The following is an 18,728-nucleotide window of genomic DNA, read 5'->3' on the forward strand; positions in this document are numbered from 1 at the left end:
TCCCCTTTCCTTGGGGCGGTAAAGAATAGGAATGAAAGAAATTAAGCACAACTGTTCGGGTAATAATAAAAATCAATATTCTATACAACTAATTCGAGTTCAAAGATAATTTACAATAATTACATAAATTGTTTAAAACAGCAACGATTGGAAGATAAATTTGTTTTCTAAATACTATTTCTCATTGTTGAGAGCTTTGATAAATTCTTCTAATTTTTCTTGCACCTGCCGCACACGCTCTGAAAAATAAGAGAAAGATTATATTAATTTTTACTAGGCATTTTAAGTGTGATTTGTCGACAATTTGGTTGCTATCACAATAATTGATGATGAATGGCGTAGAGACAGAACAAATACAATTTCGAATGGACTTCCAGACAAGGTGCAAAAAGTATTGCCTATTGGTAAATGTTTTCTTATCAAAATTTCATGTATGTAGAATACGATTTGTGAAGCTGAAATAATAGAAAGTAACTCATAACCAAAATATTCACTATTTCTGTGGCATAAATTCAAACTTCCCCCTCATCTACTCAAGGTCAATCGTCACACTAAACCTTATTAAAATTGTCTCTGCAGTATGAAAATATGGCAACCTCAAAGTCAGCTTTTCAGCTCAGTTGTAAAAATAGAAGTAATTTGGTGACAATTTTGCAGTTTGAGGAAGACAACAATGAATGGCATGGTTGAATGAGGTATTGAACTTACTTAATTCTTCTGCTAAGGTGACTCTCCGGCCAGTCAAGAGCTGTGTTTTCTTCTGTTCATCTAAACTGTACTCTTCTAAAACTTCTTTGATCTCCTTAAAAAGTCTTCGAGCTGAAATAGAAACAAGAATTAAAGGATACAGTGAGTTTCGGGAAGCATTAAAATTCACAGAATTTTGGTGATTTTCAGAGGGGAAAAATTCAACAACAAGCTCGAAGTGATAAAAATTCCATGAGAAAGAGCTTTTATTTTTGCTCTCTTAAAAGTCTGCAACGAGCGCATCACCATAAAAGGATCAATTCACTATTTTTCTACTTCGTTCTAACTTATGACCCTCTTATCAATGTTTCTTCCCCTTTTTAACCTTAAAAAGATTGATGAATATAGTATATTGGGGAGGGGAAGGTCCAAGCCACAGTTGAATTAGGAATGCAAGAGCAATTACTTTTTGCAAGTAGATAGAAATAAAAATAATCTCCAGGAGAAAAATTTCTTGTCAATTCTAGATTTAGTTCCACTTTGAGGTAGTAGCATCGCTTCAAATATTTTACAGGACGCAGTTTTGAAAAGCACGTAATTTGGTTCAGGTAGGGCTGAATTCTCTGTTTAAGTAACAATTACATTCCTATAAAGCCGCCATGGGTCAATTATTTTTAACATACAGTTCTCTGTGGAGAGTGTTGGTCCATAATCAATGAATCAATGTCTGTACAAATGAGGCAAGTTTCTACAAATATTTTCAATCTTACTCTCATACCAGATGAAATGTAACTCTTACCTTCTCTGCTGGTAATCTGCTGCCTTAAGGCGTTTGCTGATATATTCAAGAGGTTCTGCAGTTTCCAGAAGAAGACAACATTACAGCAATCCTGGAAATAAAAAATTGAAAGAGAAATGAAAAAAAAAACCAATGTGCCTAAGTACAAATCTGTTTACATACCATAGCAGCGTATTCCATCAATAATTGGACGTATTTCTGTCAAACGGAACTAAGCGCCATAGGGGGAGGAAGGTAGAGGGAGGCTTGGATTGGCGGCGGAACCGGGCGTCGGGCTCATTCCGTCGTATACTCGCAATGCTTTTCCATGGCGCTTAGTTCCGTTTGACAGAACGCGCTATCCGGCATTCTAAATTCCTCAAAAGGAACTCAAATTGGCACTTAGTTCCGTTTGATAGAAATACGTCCAATTGAGGATTATAATGGTTTCAAAACTAAGCATTAACTGGAATCAGCCTGGCTCCTTTTTTCATTGAAAAACGTCCTCTTGCGTTTTGTTCCTTACTCCAAAAACCGTAAACTACAAAACTTTTTTTGAATTTACCTTTGATCATAAAGTATACATTCAGGAAGTTTCAGTGTAAAATGTTGCTTAGTTTGCTGTCAAAAAAAGGAAACGTGAGAGGCAACATATGATGTAGTTAAGCTGATTTTGTTTAGTATTCTTTGCTTAAAAAATTAAACCTGGTCACAGTGGGTTAATTCCATATCGACAGTGAAACTGCAATGCATGTCTCAGTTGCGATACTTCGAAATCTCCACTCCTATTTAATTTTTGTTAGAAGGTGACTAAACGTACATCACAGTTTGAAATTTTTAAAGAATATACTCCTAGTAGAAAAGAAAAATCAGGTTTTCAAGGAATTACATAGAGTAGTTTTCCATGTAGGAAATAAAGTCTGTAATGCTGCAAACTGCAATGCGCATTTCTGCAGTTTCACCATTGATATGAAAAAAGAGCCCAGTTCTGTCAGGAGAGTCTTCCTTTAATAAAAACATAGAAATACCTGACACAAGATACAATAATATAAATTGACACATATTAGATAAAATAATATAATAAAATAAGAGCCATAGAGATCAAGTTTCCAGTAACATGGTATGCAGGAACTCCGTCTGGATTTGTCATGGAATTTTTTGGCTAATCCATGAGATTAAACCATAGAAAATTGATTCCGTGACTCCCAAGAGTATAAAAGCACAAGTTTTTAAGACAAACAGAATAAAATAAGGATGAAGGCTGTAAAAACCCCCTCACTTCTAAATGTTTTTTCTCTTTTTTCCTGTTTAATTCTTGGAGATATAAAAACAAATTATCTTACCTCGCTACTAATGCCAAACTGATATTTAGAGAATTCTTTTTCACAGCCTTTTGCTTTCTGTAAACAAGATTGCAAGAACTGCTTTTTGAAGATGATGTCCCAGACTTCCTTTATTAGTGCATCTTCACACTCCATTCCGTTTTTTCCTAGATTTTGTTTGATTGTTATCATTTCATCTCGGGATAATATTGATCCATGATTCTATGGGGGAAAAAGACAACATCATCATACAAAAATGTGATATTTGTGACACTCATATTTTATCTTGAGGCACTGTGCAAGTAAGTGATAAGATTTAAAAAATGAAAAAAATAATAAGAATATGTAACAGTAATTTTTGACTTTTTCTGATTAATATGAAAAATTTTGGGGGGCGTCTGTCTGACGTCTATTCCGACTCTATTGCTCTGTAATCTACCACGACGCACACTAAAATGAACATATTCCGTTATGAATTTTATTCAAGACCACTGGACACTACTTTTCCTTTTTTTCTTGCAAAATTTACTGCCTCATGACGATCAAGTCATAAATCTTTACAACTTCTAAAAATTAAGATGGTCAGCCAAGATGGCTCTTGAGATTCTAGGGCTAATTTGCAACAGTCAATTTAAGAACTAACATCAAGGAAGAGGGTCAAGTTGATTTTACTTACTTCATTTGATTTTAAATACTGCTCTACTTCATACTTCACAGCAGATCGAACTTTCTGGATATCAGTACGATAAGACCAGGTCATCCACTGTGACATAACCCCGGGTCCAAACATTTCTGACATGGTTTTTTCTATTGACTGTGGAAAAAAAATTACCATTAACTGATTATGGAAGAGAATCATAAGTAGAATAGATCAAGGCATGGAATAGTAAACTCAGTTTTATTTCTTACTTTTAGAGAATTTGAAAACATCTGTTTCTCTCGTTGTATATGGGCAGAAAATTATGCATGGGAGTGACTGCTGAGCATTTGATTAACAACAAATCAGTGAGCGAAACACAGAACCTTTTAAAAGACGACAAAATCAAAAATTAGAGTTTTTTCCCGTCATTCCGTTTTTGAACGAAATCTTACGTTGCTATTTTTCCATCAAAATGTACAGGATTTTAAGAATGAATGCTACTTTTGACAGCATAAAGGCTGGGCTCCAATGTGATTTGTTTTGCTAGACAATCATTTGAATCATTGTCAAAATGAACAGCACCAACAAAGAGCTTTCCTCATCTTTTATCGGAATTTCATAAATTCATCAATTCTCAAAACTTATATAGTTCTGCTTCATTTTAAATGATCATTTTCTTCTAAATTACTCACTTTATTTCTCCTCGCAAGAAAAATAAGATTAAATTACACTTGAAGAAAAATTGATCTAATCTCATAATTTCCAAAGAAGTGTTACATACCTATTATTTTATTGTCAACTACAAAATGTAGAAAAAAAGAAAAGAGAAGAGAATGAGGCTAGGCGATCAATACTTACATTTAATTTATTTTCTACGCTAGTTTTTAAGAACTGACAAGCTGCTGACCAACTGGACTTGTCGTGGACCGTCGTTTCATCCAGAGCGTTCCTTTGGAGTAACTGGATCATTTCATAACCCTAAAAAAATTGAAAATTAAAAGTGACATTAAGAACTTTGGGCTAAAAAAATGAAGAAAAGCTATTAACATAGAATTAAAAGCTGACCCTTCTCTACAAGAGATTGTCATGAAGTAAATCCATCATTTCAATACCTCAAACTGGGTAAAAGATACAACCTCAAACATGGTGGACCCAAAAATGAAGGATAATAAATGTAAATAAAAACTTTGGGAGGAGTTCTCAACAGTGAGGATGAAAATTGGCATCAGCCAGTCCGGAGTCCTTAAATAAAGATTTAAAATAGTGGAGGGGGAGTTGAAAATGTTTTTAAATTTTACCGATAACCACATACATGGATATAAAAATAAATATAAGCCATCATTATAACCTCAGATAAATTTTTAAGAAATCATCTACCTAAATACCACTTATTCGTATATTTTTCTTACTCTCACCAATAAAAAAAAAGATTTCTTCATGTTTAAAGTTACTGAAGTTTTTGTCATCAAGAGGTATTACAAATTAAACAGAATTAGAATCAGAGGTAAATGGACCAACCATTACCGCTGCTGATAAACACGCTTATACTGCACTAAATGACGCACTTGAGCATGCAAGCATAGACAAGTAAGTATACATATTGGAATGGCGCTTCAAAGTGACAGTGTTAGAAAAGTTGGAGATGAAAAAAATGTTTTAACAAAATTTCCTGTAAAAAATAATTAGAAGATGGAAGCAACTTTGAAGAGGGTAACCTAGTAAATTACAGCGCATTCCGAAATTGAATTTTTCTCGCAGATTTTGTCAGTTTACCTTGGATTCCCAGGAATGTCTGCGCACAGCCTCTTCGATGACCGCATTTTTCAGTTCATCAAAAGTCGTATCGTGCTCTTTCCGATGTTTTGCTTTGTCCATAAACTGAAGCAGCTCCATTCGTAGAGCTTCCCAACCGGCTTCGATCGTTTTAGTTGGCATCTCTTTACCCGCCCACTGATTTAATTTGATATCTACTTGAGTAATGAAGCTTTCTAGAAAGAGAAGAGGCAAGTATCATCATCAGTATTTTATAAAATTCAAATAAAATGTTAAAAATGTAATGAGTTGGAAAACATAGAGAAACCTGAGATGTATTTTTGAAGCTGAAAGGGTAGATTTTGACCTCTCACTTTAAAATCTTTATATTTAAACATTCTGACTCAATTTCAATCTCTGCTCCACTTGTCCCTTTTCCGTAGTCAATCTTCAAGACACAGAGGCAGCTCATAACTGAACATTTTTAATTTTTGTTTCTTAATTTATCCTGCCAAAAGACATGAATGTTTCCGAGACAAAATTGCCTCGGCTCTCATGAGTTCTTAACCCCCTTTTTCACTTGAGTTATGTTATAAAAATTACAGTTGTTTGTGATGGATTTTTAGGGATTTGCTCCCAAAGTACTTCTCCTCTGTGTTGCTTTTCTTACTGTTTTCAAGAGATTATTACTTTCATTCTTTTGCACACCAAGAGTTCTTTGATTCCAAAAGATACATGACGGGGGTTTTCCTCCTCCTATTTAAAAAGAAGAGCTCTTTTTATGGATGACATTTTACGGAATTTTATGCATGAAAAGTATTGTTTGCTGGTGGTAAGAGTGATTCCTAATTGTAAAATGTAGTCCAATTGTGCAATAGGTAGAAGCCTCTACCTAAAGTAGAAAACAAAAAGTATCAATTTCTTAATTGGCTGTTGACATGATAACCAGTCTCTGGGACTTTCAAAAACATTTAAGCAATGTCCCAAAAATTAAGGATATTAAAGGATAAGAAAATTTAAAAACAAAAATCAAGCATTTCGATGCTTCACAAACCTTTTTAAAATTGTATTTACTTACTTGGATCTAAATTCGTCTGCGCTGCAGGAAGGAAAATATTTTCAAAAATCTGTGGTGAGATTCTATCCCACAATTTATGGTAGAGTAGCTCTTCCCACTCCTTTGGCGTTAGTTGACTAAGGTTCACTATTTCATCCAAAATTTCTCCTCGTGCTCTCTCAAAGAGCTCATCTCGATCCAACTCTCTGACGCTACAGACAAGACAGCGCAAACATTAGATAAATTACTTTAAGCACACTTATTCAGTTTACTTATTTCAGTACTCAGTACTTACTGTAGTATTTATTTCATTTACGAGAGCTAAATGTTAAGCCCAAAGGATCTGACAACAATATTTATGGATTGATATAATTCTATATAGAAGAATTTTTTTTGATGGCTAATTAGATCATCATACTGTAGTTAGTTGAGAGATATACGTTGCAGAGGTGTGTGTGTTGTTTAATAAATTACAATTTGTTGGATATCTCCACAGGATATGAATAATTTTCACTACATTTTAACCTCAACTCATACTTTGCCGATGGGCAAGCAAAGTGTGTATCAAAGGATAACTGAATCTACTCATGCCAAAATGAATTATGTCTAAAACAATTTTTTAAAATTCTGGCTAATTTTTTGAAGTCAGGGGTCGCCTATGTATTGTGTGACACTAAACTGGCAATTTCTGCCCAACAACTTTAAAAAGCAATATTGTATGTTTCTATGGTGAAAAGTGATTTTGATAAAGATACCACCCTAAGACCCACCCTCTAAGGCATTGCATAATTTATGTGCAGCTCCTCAGTAGCGACTTATTAGTTATTTAGGAGGTAAAAACGATCCACATAACGACAGTTTGGAAATTAACTTCTGAGTGAGATATTAACAAGTATTTTCAACACAGATCAAATGAGGGTTGAACTATACAAACAAAGAACGTCATTTACATTTTTGCTATTTAACCGATGTTGATTGTTAACAATCATATCATGTTTGGGAACTGATTTCTAGACTTCCTATTTTGCGATTCTTTTTTCTCGAGCTATTTTGAGGAGAAAACATATTGCGTGGTGCTTTAATTCAAAATTTGTCTAGAGGCCCATTGTATTCCAAATTGTTGTGAAATTCTATGACTTAGATTTCTTCTGGTACCTGGTATTGGTGAACTTCACTAATGATTCTCAATCGATATGAACATGAGATAAGCAGTGACAGACTAAATCAATTATCCCTTGACTGATTTTAATGAGGTTAATGCAAAAGGAAATTAAGGAAGAGAGGAGGTTAGTTCTATCTCAACTTACTTTGGAAATTTATTTTTCCATTCTGTTTTAAGGTTCAACCGAATAGCTTTTAAAGCATCGGCTTGCTGCTCCACCGTTTCTCTCACCATCTTCCAGAATCGGTCAGAAACAGCTAAACTTAAATTACGAGTGGTAACTTGACTAGATAGGCTGGGATTACTCCTGAAACACAAAGAAAATCTTGAACAATTAAGTACAAACTTTAACTCTACAATGAGATGAGTCTCTAGTTTTAGTCTGAAGAAAATGATGTTGACAATACTGATATTTTCAGTTTAATGCTTTCATTCGAAAATAATTTAAGAAATTACATGAGCTTGATTCTTTGGAAAACAAACATTAGAGCTAAAAATTTTTACTAGAAGAACTAGAATCTTGATACTGAAAATGAAATGTCCCGAGATATTAGCATTGCCTGATTTCTGATATATGGTAGTTGTAGCCCTAGCTTTATGATCATGATGTCTTGGCTCTGATTTCCAGCCATGCAACCTAAGTGTGATGATCTCAAGCAACAGGCCTGGGGCAAGTTGTTGATTAGGGTATGAAGCTTTGACTGTAGGTATAGGATCACCTCCCCAAAATACTTGAAGTAATTTAAAAAAAATAAAAAAATAAAAAAATAAAAAAAAAAATAAAAAAAAGGTTTGCATTAATTTCAAGTAAAATATCTATTATTTAAAGATCATTATTGAAAGTATTATTAGCTATAATTGGCTAGTATCTTAACATTACTTACCCAAAAAGTTTGGAATTTCTGAAGAAATTTTCCTCATACTTTTTGATATCTTGGATGGAATCTTCTTTATTTCCTCTACCAGTTACAACGGCAAAATATCCTAAGGCTTTCATTGGGAAAAGTTTCCCCGAGAGAATTTTTTGAATCTGTTGGGCACAGAGAAAAATGTATTAATTTTTGTGAAAAGTGGTAATTAATTAGATAATTTAACACACAGTTAGATTGGAACTTTAAAATATTAACAGGCATTTAAGTGCATTACATTTGCAAATGAGAGCTGCAAAAAAATTAGAGTATAATTTCTTTGTGCTCCTGCTCTACAACCACTGACTTCTAACAGGTACGGCTGTATTAACCTCTCCATTACCACGAACGTGGTATCTGTATTCAATAAAACCGTATCCTTCTTGCAGCATTTCCACCATTACTCAATAACATCTACTCACAAGTATTCACATTTGTAGATCCATCTATGAAGGAGAATCTGACCTACAACTATAGTCACTTTCCAACAAAGTGCGCTCTAATTTGTTGGTGTAATAACAAATTTCCACTAGGGAGCATGCATACACAGAATCCAACCTGGTAATGAAAAGTTTAATGCTTGAAATGTGTTTGAGGTTGAATAAAGAAGCGCATAATAGACAAGAAGATGCTACTACATATAGAGGTAATTTCCACCTATTGAGTTTATGGCTCTTCTCATCAGTAATCAAACTGTTGGAGCATGATTTAAAGGTGTATTAATGCTTAAAAGATACCGATAAAAAAAGGCATTAAAAAGGGCCAATATTTCTATTAAGTAACACTTATTGAATTATACTTGGTAAATTTATTAAAAGTTTGCTAAAGAGTTCTTTAAAACTGCTAATGTAGATGCAATTATATCGTTATAAATGCATCCACTTTATTCTGTCAGAGATTGTACAGGTAGCCACGTTATCTGTAAAATACAGTTCGTAGAAAGAAAAATTGCGAAATTGTTTGATTACCCGGTCTGGATTAGCTAGATTCTGCTCAGCTAAATCTACTTTGGTAAGGACAAAAATGGTGCGTTTGCCCTGAGGGTCCACTTGGGACACGAGATCTGTTACATTGCTGCGTTCAGCATCTACAGCTCCATCCTGGATGCACAGAATGATTGCATTTGGGTTGCTCATGTATGTCGTTGTCATCTCCCGGATTAGTTCTTTTGTATCACTTTCCATGTCCTGTGTTGTTGTCTGAACAAACAATGCACAAAATTGAACAGTCAGTCTAATCAAAAATCGGTTGTCATGTCAAAACTATACAGCACTCCCCATTTAGAAATACTTTTACATATTTATTCTTCTTCCATAATCAAATCATATTCAGGGTTGCCACAGAAATTAGAATATGAAATGCGCTGGCATTTTCCCGATTTCCATACGAGTTTTGGTACAACTCCGAGACATTTGATGATAAGCTAGACGGTTAAAAATTGCCCCATTTCAAAGTTTGGATATGAAAAATTTGCTGTTCAAAACATCAAGCAGATTCTAGAGATCAAAAAGAGGGGATTTAACAATTTTTCCCAGACTCTTTTGTCATTTTCCCTAACATTTAATAGTTTTCACTGACTTTTCACAATTCCCTGACATTGCTCGATTTTTCCGTTTATCTCTGACTGTGGCAACCCTGCATGTTCATTACGTTTCTCAAACCTCCTTTTAAAAATGATACAATAAAGGTATATTGATACATTTTACTGACTTGCTGACGTTCCCAAGAGAAAAAATAAAGATAACTGGGGAAATTGCTGAGATATATAATTAATAAATAAATAAATAAATTACTCACACTAATGATTCCAGGAAGATCAATAAGTACCATCCTACACAAGCCAGGACCTTTCACCGTCATTGAGATTACGTTTTTGCTGATCGTCCGGCCACCTTTCACACTATGAATCATCCTCAACTCAACCTAAAAAAGAAAGCCACATTATCGAACACTGAACACTAAATTACCTACAAAGATCACTGGAAAACTTGATATTAAGCACAGAATTGAAAATGTTCCTACGAAAACTTGACAGAAAATATAGTGAAAATTTTGAGAATTTCTAAATTAAGTTTAAGTAATGATTGGTGTTGATCATTTGTGGTAGAATCAGTCAACTCAAACATATCTTACACAAAAAAGCACAAAACTCCAGTGAGCCCATTGTGAGTTCAAGTAAACTTGAGAGTGATTTTGAGTTCAGAAAATTACCATGATGGTTTTTAGACAACTTTCCTTCCTTCTCTGGTAGATAGTTCTAGTGTTATTCGAGAAAAAATCAATACATGTAAAAGGATTGCTGCATAGATCTACATACAAACATCTGTTTGGTAATCAATTTTATTTAAGTTGAATTAAACTCCTTTATAATCAGAGAATTTTAAGTAATAAGCTTTATATTATCAAATGTGCACATAATTAGCCATTACATCATTTACATTTTATAGTTGACACTGAGGCTTGAAACCTTCTAGAAAATTACTACTGTTATGGCTTAAATTTGCAAATAAAAGAGGAACATTACCTCTTTTCTCAGATCTGCTAGATCACTTTCTTTTGTCAAATCAAACTCTCTGTTACTATCTTTAAACTGGGCAATATGATATGGTCCTTCACTCAGCGTTACTTTCACAGGAGACCGGGTCATCATTTCTCCAGCACCCCTGCAATGTAAAAAGAAGACATGACAAAAAAATGTAGGCTTTAGCATAATTAAATAAATATTAATTTTCTATGTTATTGCATTGATTTCAAGAGGAAAAGCTGTTTCTTAACTAAATTTGCCTACCTAAAAATTCGACAAAATATTCTTTAAAAATATGATAAAGAAGGGTAGAAGGAGTTCTTGGGTCCACCCTGAATTTCCTCAATTCTACGATTTTTTGCTGATTGAAGGTCTATAGTTTACAGAATGCATCATTATTTTCGATCATATTCAGTCTTTTATCAGGTATAATACTGGCCTACAAATGTAGTAATAGTAAATGAAAGTAGATTTTGGCGGAAAATACGGGTTTCGTAGGTTTGAAGTCAAATGCCAAAAAATCTTCATTTTCCGCTAAAATCGGTCTTCAGACCCATGTTTAGGCCAGTAGCAGACTCAAAGAGAGATCAGAAAAGACCAAATCATGATACATTTCATAAAATATGGACCTTGAATGAACAAAAACTGCAGAGTTGAGAAAATTCAGCTGCAGCCGGTCAAAAAATGGTTCTTAAACTTCCAACACCTACCGATACCTACGAATTCTTCAAAATCAGTTGCAAAAATTAATAACTTAACTTCAAAAACTACTTATATTGTTATAACCTTTAAAGCTTCTTTTGCAAACTTTGTTTTAAAAAAAATACTTTGATTGTATTTACTATGATAACAGAGTTCATTTGTATACATCATAAAGTGCCTCTATGCAACGTAGCACTACTCAAAGTTGCTATGCATTCTTTTAATTTCTAAAAGTTATCATAAGCGCCTGCAGAAACCCACACCAACTATTCGATTACAAACAATCAAAAATCAAGAAGCAGGTTCTGCACAGGAATTTTATTACCTATGTGTAGGTATTGTAAAAATTTGCAAGACTTTTTCAGCAGCAGAAAAAAATCAGTGAGGATTATACATATCGACAGTGAAAGTCGGCAATCACATAACTCGGTTTGCGACGTCGCAGACTTCCTGTCATACTTTATTTTTTAAATGGAAAACTACTCAACGGCAATTCTTTAAAACTGTCATGATTTTTCTTCTCAATGCGAAGAAAATTCTGCAAAAACTTCAAGAAATAATATCAATTTGCTCTCCTTTAAAAAAATGACGTAGAGGCGGAGATTTTCAGACACAGCAAACGAGTTATGTGATTGCCGACTTTCACCGTCGATATGCAAGGGTCTATAGTAACCACTGAGTCAGTTCCGGACCACTGAGTATTTTAACTATTGGATGCTATAAAATTTGGAAAAGGCACTCGCCTTGGGAAGATCCTTGCTTCAGCTATCATTTCTAGGACGGAGGTTTTACCAGCACTCTGGTCTCCAACAACAACGACTTTAGGCAGATGATCTTGCGTCTGGTAACTTGCATCAAACTCGCTGAGTTCATCCAGCACCTCTGAGTACATGTCTATCAATGATTTCTGATGTAGTAAAAAAACAAATGAAATCAGAAATTTGAAAGCAATTGTGGAAAAAAGAAAAAAATAATGAACCGAAAGACATGGTAAGACATTAAGCATCCCTGGTTGCCACAGACTTTAGAAAATTAAATTCTTTGACAATCCCTCAGCACAGTATGCTAAAATTCCCTGACAATTGAGGGTGGGCCTGTAGCCTGATTGCTGAACTTGTGAGTTTGTTGGGTAGACATAAATGACATAGGTTAAAAAGTGGAGCGTGATTGGTCGTCTACGTTTTATTGCTGCTTTATCATGCCTTTGTCAGGTGGATTGGACAACATACTGTCAGAAACTTAAGAGGTACCTTTAGCTTGTCGTGAGTTCCACCCGACATAGGAACAACAAAGCAGCGATAAGACATAGACGACCAATCACGCTCCACCTTTTAACCTATGTCATCTATGTCTACCTGACAAACACAAAATTTCAACAACCAGGCTGCAGATGTTTTAAAAAACATAATTTGAAATAGTTTTCAGAAAAATGTGTTGTTCGAAACGTCAAACTCATTCTAAAATGCTATAAGGATGTCTTAACAATATTTTTCTGACACCTCCATTATTTTCCGACTTTTGAAAATTCCCTGACATTTCTCAGTTTTTCTGGTATTCTCTAACTATGGCAACCCTGATAAAGAAAGAACAGTTGCTTAGTTACCCTTTCGTAATTAATGTGAATATCACACTTGCCTTGACTTTTTTTAGTTGACCGCTGGAACTATTTTTCAATAGAAGTTGCTTCCTTAGTTCCTTGTTTTCTTTTTCTAATTTCTCTAGTTCTCTCTGATACTTGAGTTGCACTTCCATGAAATCTTTGGGGTTGGACTGAGTATTTTCGGTTTTCCCAAAAGTGATAGCTTGAACCGTTGCTGCTTCTTTCAGTTCTGGATGAGACAAAAATTGGAATGAAAAAAAAAGAAATATTTTGGTGAACCTTGCAAATCAAAACGCTCAGTTTAATAAACTTGACCACTTTGACAACCTTTCCCGGTTGTTGTGCTAAACTTTTTAGTTTTTAAAATGTGTACTTTTATCAGAAAATATCAACTTCTTCATTACTGTGCGCCTCTTGATCGACAGGCTATTTCAGCTTTACAGCTTCCATCCCTTATTTCCTTTTTTTCAATTAGAAATTTGGGAGTTGAGAAGGAAAGAGCATTCACGTTTCTTTTCAGTATATTGTTTCACTTTTGTGAAATACACTTCTCATTAATAATGAAAACTGGAGAGAAAAAAGAATTATGATTAAAATTAGAATTTACAAGAGGATGGTACATAAAATGAAAACAAAATTTACATTCAGCAACAAAATGAAAAAAATAAGTAAAACTCTGGCAGCAAATAAATAGGTAATTAAATAAACGAGGAAAAACCCTTTTTTTTTAAAAATGAGAAAATAACCAAAAAAGCAAACACACCTGTTGCCAACTGATTAACAACATCCGTAACGTCCTCCAAACCTGAGAAAGAGAAAGAGAGAGAGAGATACTAAATTACTAAAATCTTAAAAAGTAGGATGGTGATCTACTGCAAACCTTTTTCTATTTCAATCTTTGATTTTCTTAATCAATATTTTCTGAGATTAGCAAACGCTCCTTGGCTACCCAGTACCCTCTTTCCTTACTGCATGTAAGAATTGGATGAGGACTTGAGAGAACAGTGGAAACAATACTTCCTCTACCCGTAAGGGCAGCAAGAATGTCTAAATAGGATGGTGGGCAGGAGAGGGTAAAGCTAAAAATTTACTCAAGGAAATTATTCCCTAAAAGGCTTTTCCCATGACTTAAGAACATTACTTAAAAGCATCATTATCGATAAAAATAACATAACTTTACAGACCACTCAAATTCTCAGTTCTAAATTCCTAAAATATTCCATAAAAAAATAACGCGAAGTATTGATGAGGAAATTGCTTTCGGCTTCCAATCCAAATAGAATCGAGTAATGGCAAGGAGAGCAGATTTAATTAATATTCTAACTGTTTTTAGTTAAAATCTAACAGTCCGACAGTAATATTTTAGTTGCCTATATGAAACTCCTTGACAAAACATGCAAACATGTTCTCAGCTTTCCAAGCCTTGTTTCTAAGAGTACTTTGAAAGGAAGTTAATGCACAAATTGGCAACACACCACATACTCTGGCAGAAGCATAACCCCACAAGGACAGGCAGATGGAAAAGTGAGTCTTACCTATTTAACTGTCTTTCCCTAATACAATCTTACACTTTTTATTTTCAATAAAAAACCTTGGCAAAAATATCTATGATTATGGTGTTTCCCACACGTTCATCTCAGTGGCACTATATGTAGGTATTTCACATAATTTCTTTCGCAATCTCGAAAAAACAATTTTGTAAAATTAAATCAGATTAGCTCAATACAAAGCCCCATTGGATTCTGATTAGAGTATCATTGAATCTTTTTAAAAGAACTCCATTAAATTTCATATATAACTGTTCCGATATGAACGAAATGCTTCTGGGAAATATAAATGGCAAAAATGAATATGTTAGAAGGAAAAAAGATCTCTCTCACTCTTTCCCTATTTCGATTCTAAGAGACTATGTTCTGTTCCGACTTTAGTGTAGTGGCTCTGTTGTAAAAATTTACGACTTCTGCTGACTGTAAACCCTATTTCTATAATGTTGCAAAAGTCATTTTCCATAATTTAATAACCAAAAGGTTACCCTAATTATTCAATAAGTTTGAAAATAAAGATCAGCGTCTTCCATGTTACATTGAAATATAAAAAAAACCAAACCTAGAAAGATGGATCGGTGTCTCATGCACTTGAGACTAACACTGGTGCGTGAGCAAAATCACCTCAAATTTTTTAGAGCCTCTTTAATTCACATGAACATCACAGTGCTCAAAACAAAATAAGGGGCCTGACTCTAAAATTTTGCATGAGAAATAAATAATAAATATGAAGCAAAAGCTAAAGGGAAAAAAAAGGATCCATTGAAAACAAGTTGAAGAGAAAAACTCACTGAGTTTCTCAGCTCTCTCCGCTTGTCGTTTCTGGGCCGCAGCATACGCCGCTTCCCATCGGGTGTCCAGCCAAGATTTCATATTTTGGTACTTGGACTCTGCGACCGTACGGAGACGAGGATCTGGAAGAAACAATAATTTCATGCAGCAATGTAAAAAATATGATAAAAAGTCTGGATAAAGTTGGACAGTTAGAAAGTGCGTAAAAATTTTACGATTTTTTTAGTCAGTAATTTCTGACACTTCATTCTGTGAACTTTCTCAAAGGGCAGAAAACTTTGAACAACGTTGCATTTTTAAATTTCGAGATGAAAACTTTTGAGATGATGACTCTTCAAAAACGAAGAAATTCCAATTTTAAAATCTTTAAAGACTAACCTGCTTTCACAAATTTGGGATGTGCTTGTTAAGTAACAACAACAAGTTCATAAAAAAGTTCACTGTTCAGAAAGATCTATCTCCATCCACAATATTTGCTAAGTAATTTTCAAATGTTGCATTTTAGGAAAGTAGAGAGTGCGCTTAGTTCACAGGAGTTATTCTGGAATTTTTTGAACAGTATCAAACCCTAAGAAAATTAAGTTCAAAGTTGCATATTTTGAGCCCCCTTGGACCTGCACCACAGAAAAGCCATGGTGGCGTCCGGAAATACATATGGAGAACTTTAGTAGAAACAGATTTCTTACACTTATACCTGTCTAACTTCGTTCCTCCTTTCATTGTTGCTTTTTAAATTGTTTTTATCTCCTATTCTAATGAAAAAAAGAACTGAATGAGTGGAATTAGATGGCTATTTACCAATCTCAACATCCTTCAGCTTCCCTGCAGCTGTCATCATTGAATCTCGGACAGAGTTCCATTTGTCTGGCTCAGGAAACAAATCCTTCATCCAGTCAACATCAAACAGAGAATTTTTCCAGTCTTGATAGGTCTATTGGAAGAAAATTAACTTATTATCAAGAAACAGAGAAATAAAAAAAAAGTAATAAAACCTCAAGCATGGTCAAGCCTAGGAAGAAAACCATGATTTAGTGGAAACTTAATGAGTAAACTGGGGAAATTTGCGGACTCAGGGCTAGAAAATTGCAGAGAAACCTATCATCAAACACCCAGCAAATGGAAAAGCGGAATTTTACATTTTGTCAAACGAAATTATGTGCCAACTGAATGTGGCACTCATGAGCCATGGGCATGAGCCAAGAGCGTTGTGGACAGGGCTCATGAGTTAAAGACTTCCAGGCAGAGCTGCGGCAGCGGCTTCGTAGCCACTAACGTCACCAGCGCTTTATTATTCCCATTCATTCTTTTGGCCCTCTACCAACGAGCGCATACCTTCTTCCCCGCCTGTTCCTGGTTCCGTTTAGCAGAAATACGTCCAACTCACCTTTTGAAGCTGCAGCCCCCCTCCAACTGCACCTCCGAGGACAAGATAGCGGAGCTTCAGCACATTTTTGAGGACTCTGGCAACGGCCATGTAGATGCCACGCGACGAAGTTACAGTCAAGGGGACAATCTGCCCTTGGGGAAGAACACCTGCAGCATTCCTCGAGAAGTGATGGTAAGCTCGCTTCTGCTTTGTGGTCAAGCTCTGCTCATGTAGGGCTAACAGCACGTGCGACTGAGAATGCCTACATTTTAGGAGAGCCAAAAACTTGCATTTATTCAGACGATTTGATCGGCGAGCAGTGTGACTAGTAAATTTGTACAGCGTTTTCCTGGACAAAGACAAAAAAAATGAAAAATGCAATAAAAAAAACGTGGAGTTGAAAGTGCAGTTACCTATTTTACACAAAATTAATAGATGCCAGACACCAGTCTTGTGTAGTTTTGAGAAACTGAATTATTTAACTCTAACCCACCACTGAAGATTAAAGACAGACACAACAGCTAATTTAAGAGGGCCTCTGAAAAGCTCAGTCTGTAATTATTAAGCAATAAATTCCAGATTAAAGTTACTTAGTTTCATAGAGAGGGCATCTGACATCAGCAGAAGTACCTCTAATTGCGAGGATGCACTATTCGTCACCTTCCAGGCAAAGTATCACAAGCGCCATGCGACGTTTAAAAATTTCCGCCGCCATTTTATTTTTTTACAGAGAAATTGTTCAACGAAGCTGTCCGAAAATTTCACTGAATTTTCTTTGTGCTGCCGATAAAATTTAGTGAAATTTCCAAACAGATTCAACCACCAATTTCTCAGTAAAGAAATAAAATGGCGGCGGAAATTTTTAAACGTCGCATGGCGCTTGTGATACTTTGCCTGGAAGGTGACGTATTAACTTGGAGTACTTACCCATCGCTGTTTGTAGCCAAACCTCGTTTTTTCTGTGTGAGATAATTGTTTCACAGAGAAGCAGGAAAGCAGTATCAACATAAGAGGAATTAAATGGAGGAGTCCATTTTGAAAGTTGCCTGAATCACTTTCATGAATACAGGGTGTCTTCTACAATTTATAAGTAATTTCTTCAGCGAGTGAATTAACTACAACTACCTTTCACAGCAAAGCTAGAGTTTCAAGACAGATTAACAGTTTAGTGAAAATTAGATGGATGGATTAAGATTAAAGTGACTAGTAAACAAACAAAATTTCCTAGGGTTTGTAGACAACCAGACATGATACGCAAGACAATCTGCACTATGCAGCTTCATGAGCCGTTGAGGTACACTGGGGCATGTAGGTTTAGAGAATGATACCGATATGTTTAATCGGTGCATTTTCTCCAAAAAATGTCTTGTAATAGTCTTGCGTTCAAGAAAAATCTTTAACTGGGAATCAATCATCAGCGATTACAAGTTCGCTCTGAAACACGCTCTCTGCGTGGATTAGCAAAATGCATCCATCTGATGAAACTTATTAACCCTAAATAAAACCTGCTTTCTTACTACTCTAGGATCATTAGAAATTGCGGCAAAGTAGAAATTAATCTCATGTAATATCAATGCAATAGTTGTTGTGTCCTCAGAAATATAACCTCAACTTTTCTTGGTTACTCGAAGTACAAGACTTACCCAAAGTGTCCACGGGCTAGCACCTCCATTCCTTATAATTATTTCTTACACAATTTTCTGTAGAACTGCATGCAGCACAGTTTAAAAGAAATGACATTAAATTAAGAACATTCTGATTGAGAAACTATTCGCATGAGGCATGAAACTTTTGCTCCGACCAGCGGACCAGCGGCTCTTATCACAAATTTGAGGTAGATTGCTCGAGATCTTCGTTGATTGGCTGTTAGCGAATAGTTTGAGAATACTGACCA

At 35.0% G+C, this 18,728-nt stretch overlaps 1 protein-coding gene across 2 annotated transcripts; it reads right to left on the bottom strand.

Moving 5' to 3' along the window:
• Window positions 1–54: 54 nt before the first annotated feature.
• On the bottom strand, window positions 55–18,638 carry Opa1 (Opa1 mitochondrial dynamin like GTPase). Of its 2 annotated transcripts, XM_019043148.2 has the most exons (20): window positions 18,478–18,638; window positions 16,853–17,183; window positions 16,267–16,399; window positions 15,468–15,590; window positions 13,896–13,937; window positions 13,168–13,361; window positions 12,276–12,439; window positions 10,831–10,969; window positions 10,104–10,229; window positions 9,275–9,505; window positions 8,283–8,428; window positions 7,544–7,705; window positions 6,258–6,448; window positions 5,201–5,415; window positions 4,286–4,405; window positions 3,464–3,601; window positions 2,809–3,009; window positions 1,487–1,577; window positions 709–819; window positions 55–239 (listed from the first exon to the last, which is right to left on the bottom strand). In XM_019043148.2, the coding sequence occupies exons 1-20, from the start codon at window positions 18,504–18,506 to the stop codon at window positions 175–177; spliced, it is 2,952 nt and encodes a 983-aa protein (XP_018898693.1). In that variant the 5' UTR covers window positions 18,507–18,638; the 3' UTR covers window positions 55–174. The 2 variants fall into 2 exon arrangements, with proteins under 2 accessions (XP_018898693.1, XP_018898694.1); XM_019043149.2 differs by lacking the exon at window positions 13,896–13,937.
• Window positions 18,639–18,728: the final 90 nt, after the last annotated feature.

Source organism: Bemisia tabaci, chromosome 4 (genome assembly GCF_918797505.1).
Source record: "Bemisia tabaci chromosome 4, PGI_BMITA_v3".
NCBI lineage: Eukaryota > Metazoa > Arthropoda > Insecta > Hemiptera > Aleyrodidae > Bemisia > Bemisia tabaci.

Excerpts from the sequence above, each read along its gene's own strand:
- Opa1 (XM_019043148.2), bottom strand. The coding sequence starts at position 18,506 with ATGGAGGTGCTAGCCCGTGGACACTTTGG. Across the intron at positions 13,362-13,895 it reads TGTTAATCAGTTGGCAACAG|AACTGAAAGAAGCAGCAACG; the intron begins GTGTGTTTGCTT and ends TGTCTCATCCAG. Across the intron at positions 820-1,486 it reads GCAGATTACCAGCAGAGAAG|CTCGAAGACTTTTTAAGGAG; the intron begins GTAAGAGTTACA and ends TTTCTATTTCAG.